This window comes from Narcine bancroftii, chromosome 6 (genome assembly GCF_036971445.1).
Source record: "Narcine bancroftii isolate sNarBan1 chromosome 6, sNarBan1.hap1, whole genome shotgun sequence".
Lineage (NCBI taxonomy): Eukaryota > Metazoa > Chordata > Chondrichthyes > Torpediniformes > Narcinidae > Narcine > Narcine bancroftii.
This window is the reverse complement of record NC_091474.1, coordinates 85122282-85147006: the sequence shown is the minus strand read 5'-3', so window position 1 is coordinate 85147006 and position 24725 is coordinate 85122282. Positions and strand designations below refer to the sequence as shown.

The 24725-nt window shown below is 36.8% G+C and overlaps 1 protein-coding gene across 4 annotated transcripts in view; it reads right to left on the bottom strand.

Annotated features, from left to right (window-relative positions):
* gbf1 (golgi brefeldin A resistant guanine nucleotide exchange factor 1) overlaps positions 1 to 24725 on the bottom strand; it is a 214604-nt gene that overhangs the window by 101268 nt on the left and 88611 nt on the right. For all 4 annotated transcript variants that reach the window (XM_069885597.1, XM_069885594.1, XM_069885595.1 and 1 more), the window contains one exon: positions 23234 to 23365. In XM_069885597.1, the coding sequence (XP_069741698.1) occupies positions 23234 to 23365 (132 nt within the window). The remainder of the gene's footprint in view (positions 1 to 23233; positions 23366 to 24725) is intronic.

Sequence of the window (24725 nt, the reverse complement as noted above, 5' to 3'; positions counted from 1 at the left end):
ACCCATGATAACATAAATTAATTATGAACGGTAAAATCAGCTCCATCCCGAACATGGGCACAATTTGTACCTTAAAATCCTTAAAATTCAGCTGCTTTATGAAAGGGAATATATAGGCTATGAGGAATAAATTTGTGTTGTGTCTTTTTTTTCCTCACGATTTTCAAAAATACTTAAAAAAATATTGAGGTACAGACAATGCAATTATGAAACTGTGGAACTAAGGACTGGTAGTGGTATATCATTTTTATTTCTTCAGTTTTACATCCATTTATCCCTTTTCAAAGGATAACCCACGCAACTTTGAGGCTGGGGCCAACTGAGGTTATTTCAAATTTTCATTTTTCTTCTGGACAAATCTTACCTTTAAAATTAAAAGTGCACTCTGTTCCCTTTTACATTCAACAAATTGTGCCACGGGACATTTACATTTTGTCCTGGTACCTTTAGATTCAAATTACTAAATATTCTACAGGCAAGTCTCAGGATTTAACAAATGTAACATCTCAAACAATTGCTTCAAATAAACAAAAAAAACCACACATTTTACCTACCCAGCCAGCACTTGTTTCTCTTTCATCCAAAATCCACTTTCAAAAAATGGAAACATGCTCAAATATTAATTAATTTTAAGATCAGCTCAAAATAATGAAGTACTTAAAATGAACTTCCATTCAATAGCAATGAAACAAGAACTGTGGGCCCTGTCATTACAATTTTCTTTTCTTCCTGATGGTACCTAGCTATATTTCAAGCCCATAGCGCAATTTGACAATTTTTCCTTTCAACTTCTTTGAAAGTACTTTTATATTTTACACCAGACACTACAATGTTTAGTAAATTAGATTAACCACTAATATATGAACATTTTCTGTTCATATTGGCTTTTCCTTGTTACCTGTATAATTAACTACTTCAAACAATCTTTTTCAGAGCCAGGCATGCAAGGAAAGAGCACTTACAAAATTACTTTAGTCTGCATTGGTGTCCTGAGATAAGCCAGTATTTTTTCCACTGAAACTTATAATATATCTGAAATGGTGAAATGCTCATAAAAAAACAAACAAGGAATAGGCCCTTAATCCTGTCCCATTGTTTAATGCAATCATGGCTGATCCAGTATCTAACTCCACATGCCTGTCTTTTCCTTTCATTTCCTTTAGTTAATGGAAAATTAATTGCCTCAGCATCAAGTGTTATTGGAATAATAGCATTCCAGATTTTTACAACCCTCTTCAGAAAGAAGTGTTTCCCAATTCGATCCTGAATAGCCTTGGTCAATTTAAACTAGACTCCCAAGTCTGGTTGCATCCCGGTCTGGGTCTGGTGTGGGGACACCAATATCCCTGAGCACAAATTCCTGCAAAAGGTAGTGGGCACAGCCCTGAAAAATCACAGGCAAAACCCTCTCCAAAGAGCACCAGCGATCATCAAGGATCCACACCACCCAGCACACACACTGTTATCATCGGCAAAGAGATTCACGTCATCAGTTTCAGGAATAGCTGCTCCCCCTCCTACCATCTGACTCCTCAACGACAAACTCAACCAGGGACTCGTTATGGACTCTTACTTTTGCACTTTATTAATTATGTTTCTCTCTGTATTACACAATTTGCTTACATTTCTTTATTTGTGGTTTACATGTGTACATTGAGCTTTTGGTTTGCACTACCAATAAGAGGTAGTTCTGCCTCACCTGCAGGAAACAGAATCTCAGGGTTGTATGTGATGTCATATATGTATTCTGACAATCAATCTAAGATCGGAATCTGAAGTCCAAAACTCTCTATCAACAGAAAAGGTTTCTCTCTATTTACGATACATGTTTCTAATTACAGAAACTAGGGCTGCATCGTAACTTGTCCCTCAAATCTTGTATTAGAAAAATAATTCCATGTATTAAATTAAAATAATTGCTACACAATTCACCAGATGATCACTTCTGGGCATTACACCTTTCAAAAAGTGCTCACTGCACTCAAGATTTACGTAGCTAGAGCACAATTCTATCACCTCATGTTTAATTTGAAACAAGGAACAGTGTCGCATTAATCTTTTTGGCAATACTTATGATCTTTGTATGTGGATCCCAAGTTTATTTTGATCCTTAATTACATAGAAAGTACACTGTTTAATCCTTTAAGGGTTCAAACAATATAGCCTCACATGCATCTATACCACAATTCTTTTCCCATTAATACTTCTGTAATTTAAAGGGCAATGTTGCCATTCTTTCAGTTTCTACAAATTGTTTGTTACTTTATCTTTCCCGATCATCTAAATCATTTATAATTATGGTGCAAGGCTAAGTCTCAGTGTACATTCTTGCCACATTGGTCACGTCCTCCTAAAATGAATACCAACCATCTACTCCAATTCTCCCTCATTTCTTCACCAATATTATTTATCGTCATGTCAGTAATTTCCAATCTATAAGCCACCACTTCAGTAAAAAGTCTGAAGAACAATGGTGCTGAAACTACTTTATCATGTAATAGGTAATTGCAAAACATTTGTGGAAAATTTAAAAAATTCATCAAATTATACAAATTATAAAAAACATTTTGCAAATTTAAAGATGCAGTTTAACTTTAGATGATGTATTAAAATAAATGTTAAAATTTAGTTGAGTTCAAATAGCATTGCCAAATAATTTATTTGTCCAAAATAAAATCACTTATAAACCATTTTAACCCAGTATAGAATTCCACAGCATGTCTATTTCCAATTCAATCAATAATGCATTCTCAGTGAATAAAAATCCAGTTAACCTGCAGGTGGCAGTGTACACACATAGACAAAATGGATTGAAAATTTCTGGTAAGTTTTGCAAAGCATCACAAATAGAACATCAATAAAAATTATGCACAAATAATGGACCAATAAAACCTACAACTGTCCAAATATCCATTTCACTATATCACACAAGATCAACTTGTATTGGGTCTTTCATTAATTTGCTACATTTGGTGCAAAGAACTTTGAATTTGACAAAACTTCAAATGTTGAGAATTTTGTCCATTCTTGATCCTTGATTTTCATCCAGGCAGGAGTTTGTTTTCTCTTACTAAATCATCTAAGGCAGAATCATCTTCATGTGAAATCATTTGTTTTTGTAATGAAATTACACTTCAATGACGAAAGTTACGAATGACTCAAGAAAAATGTTTCAAAACTTGAGCATGTAACCTCCTCATCAAACCATAATGCTAATTAACCATGTAGCATTCAAACCTACTTAATCTCACGGACTGTGAAACCTCTCGAGAAGCACGTGTGGCTTCAAGTACAAATACCCTGTGCACACCACAATATACAGAGCCCCGAGTAAAATGATCAGTGTATTGAATAAATAGGTTAGGAAGCCAATGGGTTTAAGCAAAGTGTTCACAGACATTTTCTTTTAATTTTCCAAGTCAAGCCTGTTTGTTTAGTCACATCTCCATAGAGACTTTAATTGAAATTTATGAGGTCAGACATTTTGATTTGAGGCTATGCATGCCAGTGTAGAAACAAGCAAAGTCTGGCTGTTGGTTCATTGTGCGAAAAAAAAATGTCTGCTTTATTCACACAGTTTCTAAAATTAAATATATTTTTTTTTAAACAATGAGCTACCATCTAAAGGTATGAGTTTAGTCTAGAGACGGTACATCTGGGCTGAAGAGCAGGAAGTCAAAGAACCAACATCAAAACAATGCAAAAATGGTTAAGAAATTAAGTTCAGCAAGAAAAGAAATGCAAAGATCAACAAGGAAATGACAGAGTATATTTTTAGTCTCATTTCCATGTTGAATAAATAGAGCCGCAACGAAAATATTCTGTTACAAAATATTTGGTTGTTACTTAACCTTAAGTATAATCTTTCACATACTCTGAGCACATTTGGATAAATTGCACTCATCAGGAGATAAATCTTAGAATTCTCCTGAAAGGAGTCTAATTCTTGTAGTTAACTTGGTTTTACTCATCTATAGTACAAAAAATGTTTACATATGCATACGACCTGAGTGTGGCAGCTCAACGTAACAAAGCAATTTGTTAATTCTCTATGAAAAATGTCAAGTTTAAAAAGACAAGATGGCAGATTTCTAGGTAGAACTACAACTTCAATCAAATAACAATTAATTTGTCCAAAGCCCAATGTATGTAGGACGATAACAAAAGGTTTCCAGGAACCAATTCTTCAGGCCAGTTTTGGAATATTACAGCATTTAGCACATGTAAGTTACCTCACTAATTAAGTCATCAATTCTCAGTTGAATCTGCTGTTAAACTTAAAATAAATCCTTCCAGCAATGACCAAAAGAACATGAATTAAGTCGACACTGTAAATTACACACCAGCTCATTACCCTTGAGATCAACAGACATTCCAATTTTGTGGAATCTGAAGTGTCTGATGAGACAGTCTTAAAACACAAGAATACACCCTTCAGCCCACCATATCCATACAGACTTTTTTTGCCCATCTGCCCAGAGGACCCAATGTCCTGCCCATGTGACTATATGTCCAAGTGTTTCTTAAACATAACTATTGTACCCAATTCCACCACTTCCTCTCTGGCAGCAATTTTCAGATATCAAGCCCTCTGTAGAAAACAATCTTTTCCCTCAAATCCTGTTTAAAACCTTACACTTATTTAAATCTACTCCCTCTTGTTTTTGATACCCAGATTCTGTCTTTGATGTGGTGAGCAGATGAATAGTTTGAGAAAGGTTATACACCTTCCATTGGGCTACAACATGCATGCAACGTATTGGCTCAGTGTTCTCACTGCCACCCCAAATGTTCCTCTATTTCAAGCTGTTCTGAGATTTTCATCAGTGGATGTGTTTGGGTTAGTGCATCCTTCAATACTTTGCTCTGTCCACCATATAACTACCTGCTTTCATTCACTTGAAAAGGAGACGATGTTTTCCAGAGCTTTGCCACTGGTCTTTAGCATCAGAGGGTAGCATTACACAGCAGGGGTAGGTTGATAAAGATTTTGTTTTGTAAGAGTTTAATACAAGGTCCATGTTCTCACACGATTCAGTGAACATGTTGGCAACTTGGGCTCTGCTACCATTATGACTGAAGATTACTTTGATTGAACAGTCTCAATAGTCTTGTTGGTTAGCTCTACTCTGACATAAAGCATTGCAGCAAAATTGAATCTGTTTGTTGAGATCAGTTGAAATACCACATATGGGGACAAATTTCTGTGAAGGATATTCAACAGCCCCTTCATTGACAGAATGAAAGGCTTTTGTCCAGTAAAACATGCTCCCTGTATTTCTCTTGAAAATGTTACACAACAAAAATATTGTCTCCAGCCACCAAAATTTCCCTAATTGAAGTTACTATTCACAAGACCATAAGATACAGGAGCAGAAGTGGCCATTCCATCATGAGATGATCCATTCTCCACTCAGTCCCACACCCTTGCATTCTCCCCACAACCATTGATATCCTGACTATTCAGGTACCTATCAATCTCTTTGTTACCTTGATGAAGGGCTCAAGCCTGAAATGTGGGTTATGTATTTTTATCTTTGCGATCAGTTTGACCAGCTGAGTTTCTCCAGCATTGTGTTTTTACCTATTAATCTCTGCCTTAAATACACCCAATGACCAGGCCTCCACAGCCATCCATAGCAGGATATTCCAGAGGTTCACCACTCTCTGGCAAAATAAATTCCTAGACATTGGTTTCAAATGGGTGCCCTTCGAACATGATGGGAAACAATTTGCCCACATCTACTCTGTCCCAGTTTTGCAATATTCAAAATGTCTGTATGAGGTTCCCCCTCATGCTTCTGAGCTCCAAGGAGTACAGTCACACGTGCCTCATATGCTAACTGCTTCATTCCAAGAACCCTCTCCAATGCTAGCATATCCTTTCTCAAATAAGGTGCCCAAAACTGCACCCCATGCACCAAATGAGGCCTCAACAGTGCCCTATGGAGTCTCAACAACACATCCCTACTCATATTCTATTCCTCTACACACTGCATTCTCCTTCTTCACCACTGACACAACCTGGATATTAACCTTCTGAGTATCCTGCACACTTCACATTCCTCCCCATCTAAGTAATAATCTGCCCTTTTATTTCTTCTGCCAAAGAGCATGACCATAGACTTTCCAACATTGTATTTAATTTGCCATTTCTTTCCCCATTCTCCTAATCCAAATCTCTCTGCAGCTCCTCCTTTTCCTCATCTTTAACTGCTCCTCTACCTATCTTTGCATCACATGAAAACTTAGCACTAAAGCCATTTTTTCTGCAATCGAAATCATTAACATACAAGATAAAAAGTGGCCCAAATACCAACCCCTGCGGAACACCACTGGTAACCAGTAGCCCACCAGAATAAGATCCCTTTATTCCCACTCTGTTTCCTTTTGATCAGCGAATGTAATTGCACGAGCTGTCATCTCATTAAGCAGCCTCATGTGTGAAATGTTAGAAGCTTTGGCAACATCTATTCCATCTCTTTTGTCAAGCCTGCTTGCAGTTTCCTCAAAAACTTGCAGTAGGTTTATCAGACAAGATTTTCCCTGAAGGAAACCATGCTGACTTTGGCCTATTTTGTCATGCACCTCTAGATGCTCCATAACCTCATCCCTGACAATTGACTCCAACAATTTCCCAACTACCGATGTTAGACCAACTTCCTTTCTTTTTAAATAGCGGAGTGACCTTTGCAATTTTCCAGTTCTCTGGAGCCATGCCAGAATTTATTGGAAGATCATTACAAATGAATCCACAATCGCATTAGCTATTTCTTTCAGAACCTGAGGATTTGTTCCATCTAATCCACGATTAGATCTACCCTTAACCCATTCAACTTCCCAAGCACTTTCTCTCTGGTGATTTGCAGTAACCTCTCTTCTATGACGCCCTTGAAAGTCAGGGATACTGCTAATGTCTTCCACAGTGAAGACTGATACAAAATACTTATTCAGTCTCTCTGCCATCTTCATGTCTTCCATTATAATTTCTGCAGTGTCATTTTCTATTAGTCCTGTATCGACTCTTGCATCTTATGTTTACTCTTTAAAAAAATCTTTTGAGTATACGTATTGATATTATTTGCTCGCTTCCTTTGAAAGTTCATCTTTTCCTTCCTTGTGACCTTTTCAGTTGCCTTCTATATGCTATTAAAAGCTTCCCAGTCTGCTATCTTCCCACTATTTTTTGCTTTCTTGCATGTCCTTTCTTTTGCATTAACTTTCACTTTGTCTTCTCATGACAGCCACAGTTGCATCATTTTTCCATTCAAATATTTATTTTTTGGAATATACCTGTCCTGCACCTTCCTCATTTCTTTGCAGAAACCCCAGCCATTGCTGTTCTAGTGTGCTTTTCCAATCACCTTTGGCCAATTCCTCTCTCTCACCTCTATAGTCTCCTTTATTCTACTGGTATACTGCCCTCTCAAACTCCAGGGCAAATTATAATCACTGCTCTTAAGGGTTCCCTTACTTTCAGCTCCCTTATCAATACAGGTTCATTACACAATACCCAAACCACAACTGCCATTTCCCTGGTCAGCTTGGCCATCCTGAAGGTATTCAATAAATTCCTTCTTTTGGGATCCAGCACCAAAATACAACTTTACTTTGAATATCTCTAAAGCAAAATTTTGAATTGCCATTTCTTTACTCAGAGGGTCATGAGTCTGTGGAACTTGCTGCCACAGGTGGCTGTCGAAGCAAGGTCATTGGGTGTACTGAGAGGTATTTGATTGGTCAGGGCTTCAAGGGTTATGGGAGAAAGTAAGGGAGTGGGGCTGAGTGGGAGGTTGGATCAGTTCAGGATAGAATTGCAGAGCAGACTCAATGAGCCGAAGGGCCTACTTCTGCTCCTATATCTTGTGATCTAGTGACCCAACCTGGTTTTCCCAATCAACCTGCATAATTGAAATCCCCCATGATTTATGTAACATTTCTCTTTCTGAATTCCTTCTCCACCTCCCTCTGCAGATTGCACACCGCACATTGGTTTCTTCTTGGAGGCCTGTATTCAACTGCCATCAGGGTCTTTTCACCCTTACAGTTTATTAATTCTACCCTCATGGATTCTATATCTTCTGATGTCTCCTCTCTCAAAAGATTTAATTTGATTCATAAGCTTTGACTGATTTAAAAATGATCACCAGTCAAATTTTAAGGTAAATGGTCTGGATGAACAATTCCACCACAGAAATTTAAGAATTTCATTCATCTTAAGAATTTGGTCCACATTTCTTGTATTTTGGCAAATGTAGCTTGGAGTTGTTCCCTACATAATTTATCAATAAATCTTATCGCTGATGTTTCTTTTTCATTTGCACTAAGATTTTGGTGGATCGGATTTCTTTCAGCATCCAATAAAAGAAAGGAAATCATGCAGAAAAAAATGTAAACCTCTTGTATTAGGATTCCACTGAGTTCATGCCCAACGCTACAAGAGTCAAATGACAATAGTAAAAGTCTTAATTTACTATCAGAAAACTGCAAGAAGCAAATTAAATAATAATGTAGCAAAACTGTAATCAAGGCACTGTTGGCAAAAAAGATTCAAGCAGTATAATTTACATTTTTGCATGAAAGGAATATACCTGTCATGCCATGATTTTATCAGTGTCCACTGCAGAATTGGATTTCATATTGTGATCCTTTAATGAGAGATGTCTTCAGTTTATCGAACTGTGAGCCTATCAATCTTCAATTAGTCCAAACTCCTATGTTCGGTAACTTCTCGCAAAAGGAAAGTGTTCTGATTGTTTTTTTTTAAAAGCTATCAACAGTAATGTCCCTTTCCAAAAATTTTTAAAAGCCAACTTTACTTTGAATGCCTCTAAAGAAAAATTTTGAATTAACATTCTTTGAAACGTCATCGTTCAGTAAACCTCGTCTTTCCACACTAGCAGCTACTGGCCAATCAAGCAACACTGATAGTCACCAAAGCAACTATTACATGACTACAAAGTAGATGACATCATTTCATGTTCATGTGGCAACAGAAGAAACTACAGAGAATTAAATCCAAAGTTCAAATACGAACAGCTGTCAACCAGCAGAAACAATCACACTGAACTGGTTCTTTAACAGACTCACGCTCAGGGCAGGCACTTGACATAACCTGCTCTGAAGCATAAAAGATTATCTCCATTCTCAGAGAAAGCCATTCAAATTCCAAATGGCAAAAAGAACCATCAATAGGAAATAAAATGGGATTGGGGAGTCACTTGATGGAGTAGTGGCCGGTCGGGTAAAACCAGCCCTATCCAGAAAAACAGAAAAAAGTTAGGAAAAGACAAAGCTCAACAAATATAAAACATAAGAAATAGAAGATAAAGTTACAGAGAAGAAAAAGAAGATGGCACCCAAGAAGGAGAAAGTAAAAACAATTGAAAAAAAAGAAAGCTCACCGGAGAAGAAAGAAGGCCTTACCTGCACGATGGAACAGGGAGCTGTGGTGGCAAGGACAGCCCCATCCTCAAGATTGATGCCTTCCCTGTAGAGTCGCGGCCTCCTGACCGGTGAACTTCAAAAATGGCTCTCGGAGCCAAACAAAAGAGCGCAATGAGAGGAAAAAGTAAACACAGATGGGAGGGGGTCTCAGTTGAGGAGGGGGCAGCCACAGTGCGACCAGCTGAGGGACGCCCGATACCAGGGCTCTCAGCTGGATGATGAGGATAGCAGCAGGGGAGAGAGCGAGGAAACAGACGAGGGAGAAAGACGGCGGGGTGACTGACAAGAGGATCAACGGCATGAGGCCTGGCAGACAGGCAGCCCAGGAGGGGAGGACCAAAAGCAAGAGGCCCAGCAAGGGGAGGCCTGACAAAGAGATATTAGTAAAAACAGAAGAGACACAGACACAAAGAAAAGAAGACACAAACACAGGTACAGACACAGAAGAGGAGGTAGAAGACCAAGATCTTCACAGAAAAATAGAAGGTAAAACAGTTGAACAGAATATAGATAAAGCCTTTTTTGAAGAACAAGTGAGATCATTAAAAGAATGGTTATCATTAGAATTAAGTGCAATTAAAAGGAAAATGAAAAGAGCAGAAGATAGAATGCAAAGTTTAGAACTGGTCATGACAGAAATAGGGAAAAAAGTAGAGAATGTGGAAGAATGGGAAACGGCTGTAGAAATGGAAGTAAATTACTTAAGAGAAAAATTGGAAGAAAGTGACAAAAAAATTAAAGAGACACAAAATTTGTTATCTCAGAAAATTGATATGTTGGAAAATTTTAGTAGGCAAAACAACATAAAAATAGTGGGCCTGAAGGAGGGTGAAGAAGGCACAGACATAAAGGAATTTATAAAAGGATGGATCCCAAAGGTCTTGGCACCGCAGACACATCAAAAACCAAGATACATCTTAGTAAAATTTTTGAGATATACGACAAGAGAAAATATACTGGAGCAGTTAGAGAAGTTAGAGAAGATAATAAGCCATTGGAATACAAGGGTCAAAAAATATTTTTTTACCCATACATAAGTTTTGAACTCTTAAAGAGAAGGAAGGAGTTTAATACAGTGAAAACGATTTTATGGAAAAAAGGTTACAAATTCATATTAAGACATCGAGCCGTGCTTAAAATATTTATACCTGGGGAACAAAACAGACTGTTCTCGGATCCAGAGGAAGTACAAGAATTCGCAGAACGTTTGAAGGACAGATGAAGAGATGTAACAAGAATGAAGAACGGCGATAAAGTATATATAAAGATGTAAAAACAATGTATATGTAAAGAACTAAAGAGGGAAAAGAGAAGGGAAGGAAGGAAAGGAGAAAAAAGAGAGAGAGCTTTGTTATATGTGTAACAAAAAATGTTTTCTGGGTGGGGGCTGGGGGGAGATGGAATAACCATCACTGCAAAATCAGTTGACGCTTGCAAGCAAGATCGCAATCCAAATGGAAAATGGAATTGTGGTTGCCCGGCAAGGGATAAGAGGCAACTCAGAGAGGGGGGGAGTATTTGGGGTTAAGGTATTATTGGGTTTGGGAATTGTTGGAGTATCTTATGTTTTAAATGTGTTGTCGTACATTGAGTTCAAAAAGGGAAAACTAAGGGCTGAAAATGGGAAAATGGGTGGATGTGGTGAGGAAGCGGAAAAGAGGTGTAAGCAAGATATAAGATGGCCACGTTGAACTATATGACTAAAAACATTAATAGAATACATAACCAAATTAAAAGGAAGAGGCAACTAAATTTATTGAAGAAAGAAAAAATAGATATGGCATTTGTGCAGGAAACGCAACTAACTGAAGTGGAACATAACACATTAAAGAGAGACTGGATAGTACATGTAGTGGCAGCATCTTATAATTCAAAAGCTAGAGGTGTAGCCATATTAGTTAACAAAAATGTACCAATCAAAAAAGAGGAGGAAATAATAGATCCAAGCAGGGAGGTATGTAATGATAAAGTGTCAGATATACTCAGAATTTTACAATTTGCTAATATATATGCACCTAACGAGGAGGATCAAAAGTTTATGCAGGATAATTTTTTTTGAAGATTGCAGAGACACAAGGAAATATATTGATAGGAGGGGATTTTAACCTTAATTTGGATCCAATGTTGGATAAAACTGGACAAAAGACAAGAAAAAAGAATAAAGTAGCCAAATTTATGGTTAAATCAATGCAGGAAATGAAACTTCCAGGAAATAGAGGAGGCAGCACCCAAGAGAGAAGGAATAATCATATTATTCAAGTAGGCATAAAACATACTCAAGGATTGATATGTTTTTGTTGTCAGCCCATATTCAAGGGAGAGATAGGAAAACTGAGTATAAAGCTAGAATACTATCAGATCATTCACCCCTGTTATTAGCAATAGAACTGGAGGACATCCCACCAAGAACATATAGATGGAGGTAAAACACCATGCTACTTAAAAGGCAGGAATTTAAAGAGTTTATTGAATGCCAAATTAAAACATATTTTGAAATTAACACAGAATCAGTGAAAGACAAATTTATATTATGGGATGCAGTGAAAGCCTTCATTAGAGGACAGATATTAAGTTATGTAACTAAGATTAAAAAGGATTACAATCAGGAAATAGAGCAGTTGGAAAGGGAGATAGTAAGTACAAAAAAGGAACTAGTAAAAAGGGATGATATAACGAAAAAAAGAGAATTGGCAGACAAAAAAAATAAGAAACATTACAAATGTACAACATGGAGAAGAACATAATGAAAACAAAGCAAAAGTATAATGAACTGGGAGAAAAAATACATGAAATATTAGCCTGGCAACTTAAAACAGAACAAGCTAAAAGAACTGTATTGGCATCAACGAAAAAGGACAAATAAATTGCATATAACCCAACAGAGATTAATGAAAACTTTAAGGATTTTATGAACAATTATACCAAACTGAGAACAAGAGGAAAGATGATAAAATAGAGGAATTTTAGCTAAAATTGAACTGCCAAAATTGCAAGAAGAGGAACAAAACAAACTAATAAAACCATTTGAAATAGAAGTACAGGATATATTTAAAAAGCTGCCGAACAATGAAACACCAGGAGAAGATGGATTTCCAATAGAATTTTATAAAACATTTAAAGAGTTATTAATTCCTCCTCTCCTGGAAGTAATGAACCAGGCAGAAGAAACACAAAACTTGCTAGATTCATGTAAGACAGCAATAATAAAGTAATACCAAAGATGGGGAAGAATCCATCAACACCAGCATCATAAAGACCAATATCTCTACTTAACTCAGATTATAAGATAATAGCAAAATTATTAGCAAACAGATTGGCTGATTGTGTACCAAAAGTAGTAAAACAAGATCAAACTGGATTTATTAAGAAAAGACGAACAGCGGATAATGTCTGTAAACTTATTAACCTAATTCATGCAGTTCAAGGAAATAAGAAAACAACAGTGGCTGTTGCTTTAGACGCAGAAAAAGCCTTTGACAGAGGAGAGTGGAACTACTTATTTAAAGTATTACAGAAGTTCAATCTACCAGAAAAAATATATTAATTGAATTAAAGCATTGTATAATGGACCATTGGTGAAGGTAGCAGTAAATGGATATATATTGAACCAATTTAAATTAAGTAGATCAACTAGACAGGGATGTCCATTATCCCCCTCATTGTTCTCCTGAGGAATAGAACCTTTGGCAGAACTGATAAAAATAGAAAATAAAATAAAAGCAGATGACATCATAGTATACCTAACAGAACCAGAGATATCAATAAAAGAATTACATAAGAAATTAAAGGAATATGGAGAAATATCGGGGTACAAGATCAACGCAAAGAAAAGTGAAGTGATGCCAATGAGTAATGCGGATTATGCAGAATTTTAAAAAGAATCGCCATTTGAATGGCAAGCACAAGCAATCCTATACCTAGGTATTAGGTTAGATAATAACTTAAGTCACTTGTACAAACTAAATTATCAGCCACTAATAAAGAAATTGCAGGAAGACTTAGAACATTCGAAAGAATTACTGCTAACTGCATTAAAATAAACGTGTTCCCAAGGATACAATACTTATTTCAAACGTTACCAATTCCCTTAACAGAATGTTTTTTTAATGAATTAAAGAGAATAATAAGGAAATTCTTGTGGAAAGGGAGGAAACCAAAGTTAGATTTAGATAAATTAGCAGAGAGGTATAACCAAGGTGGTTTGCAGTTACCAAACTTTAAAAATTATTATAGAGCCGCACAATTAAGGTATTTAACAGATTTTTACCAGACAAGGGAAAAACCAGACTGGACTAAGATAGAACTAGATAAAATAGGGGAGAAGGTACCGGAACTTATACTTTATAAGTGGGATGAAAAGTTGGTGCAATATAAAAGCTCAGCAGTATTGCGTCATTTACTTAATACATGGAAGAAGATCACATTACCAAATACCAAAATTATTATTGACGCAAAATCCAATAATCCCTTTTACAATAGATAACCTTTTCTTTAGAGAATGGGAGAGAAAAGGAATCAAAAGAATAGAAAATTGTTTTTTGGGAAATAATTTATTAACATTTGAACAGTTGAAGTACAAATATGGAATAAGTCAAGGTACAATGTTTGCATATCATCAACTGAAAGCTTATTTAAAGAATAAATTGGGAAACAGATTGAGATTACCAGAAGTAGGCAGCTTTGAATATGTGATTACAGACGCAATGATAATTAAAAGATTTATAATGAACATGTACATTAAGGTTCTAGATAAGGAAAATAATGAAATAAACTATAAACCTAAACAAAAGTGGGAAAAGGATTTAAACATAAAGATAAAAAATGAAGCATGGGAAAAGTTATGTTCTGGAACTATGAAGAATACAATAAGGTTACACATGATACAGTATAATTGGTTACACAGGGTATATATCACTCCTCAAAAATTAAAAGAATGGGATCCAACATTATCAGATAGATGTTTTCGCTGTAAGAAGGAAATGGGAACAACAATACATGCAATTTGGGCATGTACGAAAGTGAATACTTTTTGGGAAAAACTAAATCAGATATTAAATAAAATCACAAAAAATAACATACCAAAAAATCCAGAGATCTTTCTTTTAAGTAACATAAGAAGTAATGAATTAGGCCTCAAATTGGATAAAGTGCAAAAAAATGTATAATGTCAACTTGAAAAATGGAAGAGAGGATGAGAATACAGCAATGATACATGGAAATGAATAAATGTATTCCATTGGAAAAAATAACATACAATTTTAAAAATAAAGTCACATTGTTTGAACAAATTTGGGAACCATACATGGAACATAACAGAGAGAGCTTGCCTCGGACCTCCATCCCCTAAAATGATAAGAAGACAAAATGAGTTGATTTAGTGTGTAACAAATAGATGGTGCATTTTTCTTGTTTATTTTCCCTTATGTAAATATATTGTTTTATGGTTTTATTGTATTGTATATGTTGAATATTTATGGGTTTTGGAGGGGGGTGGGAAGAGGGGAGGGAGGGGAAGGGGGAAAAAGGGAGAAAATGGCACTGTGTATATTTAATGAGAAACGTTTGTACATATTTTGGTTAATATGGTTCACAGTGTGAAAAATAAAAAATTATATTAAAAAAAGGAAATAAAATGGCACTTTTCAAAACTTTCAGATCAGAGAAACAAGTTGGCCAGATTTCATTTGAAGAAACTATGAAAATATACCAGGAGTACTCAAATAAAATTAGAATCAAACCACTAAGGTGGAGAAAGTTAGGGACTCATTTAAGGACTGATATTTAGACTTTTTAGGTTTTTTTCCCCTCTCCCTGAATTGCAACATTTGCTTACACTTTTTTATTTGTTTACATGTGTAGTTTTTTTTTTGCATTACCAATAAGTGGTAATTTCTGCCTCACCCGCAGGAAAAAGAATTCCAGGGTTGCATGTGATGTCATGCATGTACTCTAGCAATAAATCTAGAATCTTTTGGCTTTATTCTTCTTACAGGAAAAAGGAGGATATAAGGAGGCTACAAAGGGATATAGAAGGATGAAGTGAAAGGAAAAGTTTCTTTGAGAAGGAGAATAATGTGACAAAATGTGAATTGCCCAGACTGGCAGGAAAATTAAAATTAAAATAACCTTTTAAAAATGAAAAACTGCAGACATTGAGAAAGCATGCACCTATATCAGATGCATATTTACATCACTTCACAATCCAAGAATCACATACCCTAATAATGTTCCAACTGCATTATGACCTTGATAAATTCTGCAGGCAGGAGTATTGCAGGGTTACTAAGAATTCAAGCACAAGTCATTAAGACATTTTCACACAGTAATGCCACAATATTACCATAAAGAGGACTTGGTAGTATCCCAGCTTCAAACTTGATTGGTCGTTTACAGAGCAAAGTCAGCAAAATGCCAGGATAGAATGCAACTTCACACAGAAAGCCAGCATTCCTGGACCAAAGAGCTTGGTCTTGTGATGCAACAGCATTGGCATCCACTGTGATGTAAAACACATGCTTCTGACATATCCATCTACAAAAATAATGGCATTACAGCTTTTTTTTTTAATTTTAATTTTTCACACTATAAACCATACTGACCAAAATACATACAGACATTTTTCTCTTGAATATATAGTGTCATTTTCTCCCCTTTTTCCCCCCTCCCTTCCCTCCCTCCCTCACCCTCCCCTTCCCATTTATTCAAAGTTCAATCTATATGATACATTAAACCCGTTAAACAATGTCATCACTTAATAAAAATAAAAACAAGAAATTTTTCTCTTTTACTTTTACATACTGAGTCAGTTCATTTCGTTGTCTTCTCCTTCTGTCATTTTAGGTGGTAGAGGTCCGTGGTAGGATTTCATGTATGGTTCCCATATTTATTCGAATATTGTGATGTTATTTCTTAAATTATATGTTATTTTTTCTAATGGAATACATTTATTTATTTCTATGTACCATTGTTGTATTCTCAGGTTGTCTTCTAATTTCCAGGTTGAGGCAGTACAGCTTGAAGCGATAATGATCTAGTTGTGAATATGTTTACTAGCATTAGAGCACAAGCAAATTTCATTCGAACCCAAATCCCGACTGTTGACTCGGTAGTTGACAATTCCCACTGAAACGTCATCTTCCATACCCAAGCTGGTCCTGGAATGAGGTATACGGCTTTCAGATAGCGTGGCATGCCGGAACTGTGACAAGGTCCGCTGGCTGAAAAGTTCTGGCACAGAAATGACCGCCCCCACCCCCCGCCCCCCCCCACCCCAGCACCAAATTCCAGGTCGGCATTTTTCAGGCAACAGAAATGAATGAAACTGCTGTCTGAAAATTAGCATTAGTTTGGTGTCGTAATATTTGAACTAAAGAACTAAATTCCAGCTGTTGTTTCCAGTGATGGGAATCAAGAATTACACAATAGATGGCTGAGGTTGCTGGAGGACAATCATTTCAGCCCAAGGACAACACAGATTAAGTTCCTCTGGACAGTTTCGTTGGTCCAACCATCTTTAGTTATTCAATCAATGATCTTCTGTCAATTGAACAGTCAGAAGTGGGAATATTCACTTAAGATTGCATAATATTCAATTTCTTCAGCTGTTCCTCATCAAATGAATGAATCTATGCCTGCATGCCGCAAGACAATTCAAGCATGTCTGATATGTGGCAAGTAACACTCGCATGATGAAATTACCATGCAATAGCCATATATGACAAGAGTTAGAGTCACTTAGTCTAATGCTATCAACAAGCTGGAGGACCAAAACTAGCCACACAAAAGCAGATCAGAGCCCAAGCATACGAACATAATAAAATGCTCTCCACTAACCTGATTAACTGCTGCTTCAACAATTCTCAAGCAATGAAACACCAAGAAGGACAAATCAGTCCACTTAATTAGCACTCATGCATTACCCAAAACATTCACTCTTTTCACCACTTGTGCATAGTGACTACAAGGGTGCATCATTTGCAAAACACACTTCAGTTACTCTTCAGGCCACTCCAACAAAAGCTCATAACCTCAAACTTCAAGGAGGACAAGGGTAACAGTGGCAATGAAAAACCACGACCATGAGGTTCTCTGCATAATCTTAATTTAGAAATATCGGTAGATTTCTAGCCCCCATCATCAATGTGTCTGAATCCTGAAACACCCTAGCCAACCGAACTGTGGGAGTACTTTGACCACAATTCAAAGTAGAAACTCACTATTTACTTTTTAAAGACATTCAGGGATGGAAATTAGATTTTGACAGCAAAATTTAATTTTGCCCACATCTGATAAATTGAATTAAAAAGGATTCCCAATTAAATGTTTCTCAGAAACTGAAAAAAGCCAACATGCAAAATACCACCCATTTTCTGAGACTTCCATTTTATTTACTAATGAGAACACTGGCTATCAAGTGTTTAACAGGTAGTCAATTTGAAAAAGGTTTTCCCTAGAACTTTACATGAATAGGTTTAGCCCTCACAACTGTCTCTCATTATTCATGAATCACTCAAAATAGACCGTTTTAAAGCAATGGCTAAAAAGTTGAAAGTGGGTAGCTTTTTCCATTCCCCGCTTTAAAATTTATTTTCTACCTTGTTTCCTTTTTCTAAGCACCATACAGTGTTCCAGATGCTCAGCTTCTTCTCTGGACAGTCTTCTGTTTAGCATCATTTTGCAGCCAGTGATAGGAGTTTCATCAAAGCTCCAAGTCACTCACTTCACATCAAAGTCCGATGCCTTAGAATGGGGATGCTTTAACCTATCAAGAATATCTTATAATTGTGTCCTCTTTTCATCCGGAAAATGATGCTTTCAGACCAACAACATCTACAAATGGCAACCTCTCATCGTGGAATTAATTTGAATTTTTTTTTCCCCAAAGAGAAAAGTCAATTCACCATTTTCTTTCAGTAAGTAATATTCTGATTTGAATCAGAGATCTTCTCATCCAAACACAATATATTAAGCAAAACTAACTTGATTGTTGTACTGTCAAAATTTTGCTTTAAATTTTCTTGCAGAAAAAATACAAACCAAACTTTTACACACACGCACACTTAAAATGAAATTGGGCTTCACCTCTCCACATCCCTCAAAAGGGATTACTGACAGCTGGCAACACTGTACTATCTATTATCCTTCAACAAACAAGCCCCAAGTGACTCTATTCGAAAGAGATATCCCTAGTCATATTATGTTGAAATAGTACCACCAAAGCTGCAGAATGACTGCTGCAAGTAAAATTAAAAATCAATGTTTTAGCAGCAGATGCACATCTCAGCAAATTGTATCCTCATTGCCAATGTAACATTAAGAGTTAACAGTGAATTTTTAGGGACCAATATTTCTGACGAGCCTATCAATGAAAATACAGAGCAGTTTGTTGCATTTACCAGTTGGAAAATTACTTTCATTCAAATCTTAAAATCTGCTTCCTCAAAAGCAATTATCACCAAATTGATTGTGTGATTTCATAGAATCAGAAAAATATATGGTAAAGAAAGGAGTCATTTGGACTATGGTGCTCAGAAGAACTAATTAACAGCCACCTTACTGAATACCGCTTCTTTCTCGTCTCTTTAAGGGATGCCAACCTTGAAGAAGATCTCCTCTCTGTGCACTTGCCGCTTCATCCCTTCTCCCCCATGTATTTATTCAGATGCCTGCCTGCTTTTTGCTCATATCTTGACAAAGAACTCAGGGCTGAAGCCTTTACTTAACCTTTACATGACCGGCTGAGTTTCTCCAGCACTTTTGTGTATTGCTCTACATCACAGCATCTGCAGATACTTTCTTGTTTAATTAATTTCTTGACTTAGTCACAAGCAAAAAAAAATGATGGTGCTGGAGCAGAGAACAGGGTCCTACTGCCTAGCCCTGATGCCAGCTTTAAACAGAGATAAGTATTCTTTTTCTTTTTAAATCACGTAACCATCGATGTCTATGCCCTAGATGGCGATGCTTGTGCTGGGCAGCAGACTATGAAGGGTTGTAGACAATGAAAGAACTCGCACAATTTACAGCGGGCATGGGAAATTTTGATTTTGGGAATATTTCTTTATACTGAATGCCACGGTATTCCAATAAACAGAACATTGTGGCTAGGGCACTGCACCTTATCAATGTTAATTGCCCAGACTTGTCCCTGAGCGAGGAGATTAATATATCAAGTGTTTCTGATTTGAGGCAATATTAAAATTAAAATCTTGCTCAACTATGAAACCTGTCTTCGATCTATTTAACTGATGCCATCCAACCTTGTTAATGTGTTACAGCAGGATATCATCTATAGAATGGGCGATTGACACCTCTGAGGGAAGTTGATTGAGTAGTGGGAGATTAACTGTGGCAGATAATGGTATGTGTTTTGTCTCATGTCTCATTTAAATGCAAATTTCCAGAATTTAGAATACTACACTCGCTTGGTATATGCATGTGCGCATTAGACAAAAATAGTTTTACACAATTTATGTTTTGTCCAGGCTTTATTCGTGTGCATGTTATATGAGTGAAAATACGGTACTTGCACAGACATGAAAGGTAGCAGACATTGTGAATAGTTCTGCTGCACAACTCAAATGAAGAGATCATATCTCATTTACTCGAGGAAAGTTGTGCTTCTACAGGTATATCACTCTCACGTCCAATATATTGGCTTTTAGACAGCCTCTTCATCTTAAAGCATAGTGATTTAGTATACGCTTCAGACTAATTTAAGCCTTCAAAACATATCAAACAAATGTAAAATGCCTCATAACTCCTTCCATTTCAACTATTTTTTACATATACTGATTTTTATTAAATATTCACTTGATTTTCCTGTGCCTCTTTAAAAAAAAATTCCCAGATCAGTTGAAAACTAGTCCTGAAAAAAAATGCACGGCCATCAAACAACATTTACAAAATCAAGCCTGCCACAGTGTACCTTCAATCAAAACCAATTCTAGTACAAATGTGTAAGAATAATGTTTTCAAAAGAATTACATACAAGATTAATCTTAATTTACATCCATATACATTGGTACCCCAGGTATCCAGCACCTATGGGATGAGGCAATTATAATCTATTTATTTTCCACTATTTTTTGCCAGTCGCTTGAATTCCAGCAAACAGGGGTTTTACTGTAATAGCAATTAATATTCATTTTCTTGTTCTGTGAAAAACATACTACAAGATGTGGTTTAATGTCCAAATGAGGCCAATCACAACTAACTTTGAGTGAATCACAAATATGATTTAATTCAGGTCACCATCAACTTTCTGACCCACATCACAAATATCACAACTTGTTTAATTTTGCATACTCTTTATCTCTTTTAAATTATGAAAGGATTATATTCAGTTTAAGTGGATAAGCTATTTCCTTTAAAAAGGTGAGGGAGAACCAGGATTATGCAAGCTCAAAACTAGGTTATATGAAATCAGGATCCATTTTTTTTTCTGAACAATGGAACAAACAAGCAGCTTGCACATTGTAGTAAAAACACACAGTAACGCTGGAGGAACTCAGCTAGTCTCACAGCAGTCTGTCTCATAGAAGGTAAGGGTATATTCGTGATGTTTTGGGTCTTCAAGTTCCTCCAGCATTTCGGTGTTTTTTTTTTTAACTATAACCAAAGCATCTGTAGACTTTTGTGTTTCACTCCGCTTGCACATTGCATGCAAGTTCACTGTAAACACTGAGATGTCAATCTATCATATGCATTTATCCCACTACAGAAATTAACGTGATCAGAAGGGGGTTTGATCAGCCACAGCATGGTTAGGTTGCACCTTGTGAGTTTGGAACAGTTTGGATGAACCATCTGGAATTTTCCTGAATGTTTGAATGTCATATGATTCTGTACAGGTTTCACAGAAAATTAAAACACTAAATTACAGGACAGTTATTCTTCAGTAGCCCAAGCAGCCCGACAGAATGTTCATTCATCACTTCACTGGCATTGCAGGTAAATAAATTAGGGTTTGCCCTTCTCACCATAAGTCCCTTCCAGGATTCCAAGGATCATGCTTTGTTTGCCAATAATATCTGCTTTCTCAAATGTCCCTTAAACATAACACTTATACGCAGAATATAAAGCACGCACCCACACCCACACACAAAGAGATAATATGTATATTGCCAATTAAGAAAATAGAAAAATTCTTCCACTGACACCAAAGTACACCAGTTAATTCCACATCTGGGGGATGTGAAAATGATGAGAAGAAAAATACACAAAGACAAGTAAATGTCATTGTAAATTGAAATAGCCCTGTGCAAATTTACCAAAGGCATTTTTTTATGACAATTAAAACCCACACTAAAATAGTCAGGAAAAGAAAAGCAGACAATTCAATATCTTCAATGAAAAGCTTCTCACTAGCCTCCCCATTGTTCCTTTCTAAAAGACAGGGAGGAACAATAATTTAATTGCAGACTCAGTCCCTCATTTAGCATTTGAACAATTTTCTAAGCCACTAGTGAAATCAAATCACCTAAAATTCTGAAGAATATTTCACATTAAATCATTAATGCTCTTTTAATCTAATATCAGATAATTTGAAAGATAACTTCCACTTGCAAAGACACAAAAATAACATCAGCAATAATATGCATATTTCCTTTTCTGTTAATCAAGATTAAAAACAAAAGAACCACCATGATTTCGACCATAACCTCAGTACCACCTGCTCATTAGGAAGATGGAGTCAAGACTGAAAAGCCTCCACAAGTCAGACTAAACCACAATAAACTTCTGAATTCAATATATGACTAGAAAATTGAAAAGGAAGGACAGAATTTTTCAGGCCCACAAAAAGGGAAAAAGCATCCAAGAAATTTACAAGCAATAATTCGAAAATGGTTAGTTTCACAATGGTGTTGTTTAAATGAGCTGACACACAACATACTTCAAATGTTCAGCGTCAAAAATCGGAGCCAATTTTATGGAAATCATTAAAAATGTTTGGGCTGGGTTTTCAAATACACACTGATAATTATTTTTTTTAATTGATCAGCAAATATTCATGGCAGAATACCTTGGAGGAAAAAAAGTACACAGATTACTGTTAAAAAATAAGCAATTGTGTTTGCGATTTGGTACTCCAGACAGGCTTTAAATGGCCTGTTAAATGACCCAACTGTGTTTTATTTAAAATCCTGCATCCACAGGGTCTGAGCCCAATAGCATCATGTGTTCAGTGGCAGCCTTGAGGGGTTGCAGATTCAGGGGAAGAAGTGGACAGGCGCAGGGCATCACTGATGGGGAGAACACCTCGCACTGAGAAGGAAAAGTAGAGGAGACAACCCAAAGGACGGTAACCATAGTAATGGATCAGTGAAGAGCTCTGCGGCTAAAGGACACACACAGGAGGCAGGCTTTTGGCGATTTGCAGGCAAAGAACCCACACAGACGTGGGCCACTGGCGACTTGAGGTCAAGAGGCTCACACCAGGTCGCAGGCTACTTAAGCTTGGCGCATGAGATCCAGGTACGGGTACTGGGATTTAAGAGGATTCTAAAGTCAAGGAAGGTTCCCAAAGGCATCCTCAGCTCGAGTTGCTGATGGTTTGAACTGAACAAGAGTAGTGTGAAGCTAAAGAGTATGAAGGAGCGCTGGAAGCAAATCCATGGGCACTCAGTGACTCTGGGGAACTCTCTTATGCTTCTCTTTCTCTGACTGCAAGGTGCACAGTGCAATGCTAAATTGCCTTACAGTAGACTAATTTTGTTTAATATTACATTTCCATTTTTTTTAACCAAACAATAAATAGTATCTGATCTGATCAAAATACACTTACCTATCAATCCATATGAAAGGAACTTGTTAACTGATGTTAATGCCAAACCAGTGATAGGCCCAGTTGTATCTTCTGATCTGATCACTTCCAGAAAAGGTCGTAGAAAAATGTTTGGTTCTACTATTGAAAGCTCTACAAAAGAAAAGATAATCTATTATGGTAATAAGTTCCAAATAATCAAACTCAAGCAACATCTACGAAAAGGATGAGTATTAAAATTAGCTTTTTGGAATATATCCCATTTTCCAAATAAAACCATTTATTGTAAGAAAACCATTCCTCACACAAGGTCCCACCATGAACAATGCAATGAATGAACATTTACTTCACTTTCAATGTTGATCAAGGTAAAAGTGGAACCAAGTTTACTCTGCTCTTCAGTTAACACCTCAATTTGAGGAATTTTTAATTTGGTATTGCACCTATGCCTAAACAGTACAACTCCAATTATCCAAAATGGTCAAGACCTGGCCTGTGTCGGATAAATGTTTTTTTTTTCCGGATAACTGGTCATTTTTTACAAACAGCCTAATAGCAACAGCAAATCACTTGTATCAATGTTTAATAGGAAGGCTTTTTAATTCCGACATATCCCCAATGCCGCCGCCGATCACTGAGACCTCCCAACTGCCAATCCCCAACATGTCCCCCACTGCTACTGCTGATTTCCAAGGAGGCTTCCCAGACCAGTGGAACACTCACTGGCGAGTCAGCAGGCTCCCCCCAATCACCAGAGCTCCCGACGCTTGAGTCCCGACTCTGAATCTTCGCCTAGGCCCTAAACACACACACACACCAGGGAGTTTTTGGATATTTGGAATATTGGTATCAGTGTGCGAAAGTAGGCCAAGGGGAGGGTTTGGAGTCAGTCGGGAGCTCCGATGTGCCAAGGAGGGAGGGAGAGAGAGGGAATAGGAGTTGAGGGAAGGGAATGCCACACTGAGCCTGAGGTCCCACTCCTGCCTAGGAGACTGCTCTCCTTGATGAGGGGATTATTCCAACTGCTTGCGACTGGGAGACAGCGGCACACAGTTTGAGAGGAGAGTTGGGGAGAAAAGTCAATAGGGGAAGGTAAAGAAGAAATGGAAAGAAAGAGGAAGGGAGTTAGCTGAAACAAGGACAATCGTCATTCTAATTTCATGTCGAGTTCATTTTTTTCAACCTGTGAGGTCAGTTCAGCTCCGAAAAAAAAATTGGATAAATGAGGATTTTGGAGAATCAGAGTTCAGATAATTGGAGTTGTACTGTAGTTTATAACTGGTGTAGCTGAACTTGAAAGAACACTTTGTTGATGAAAATATTACTCAGTACGGCAGGTAAGATGATATTTGATCATCCCTGAGATGTTATTTGTTTCTGGCATTTGTAATAAAAATAAATATATAGATATCTTTCGAATTACTACAATATAAATGCTGGAGACGCTAGCAAAATGAGTTTTATAATCATAGCGAACTAAACAAACTCAGCAATTATCGTGCAACTGTTCAGC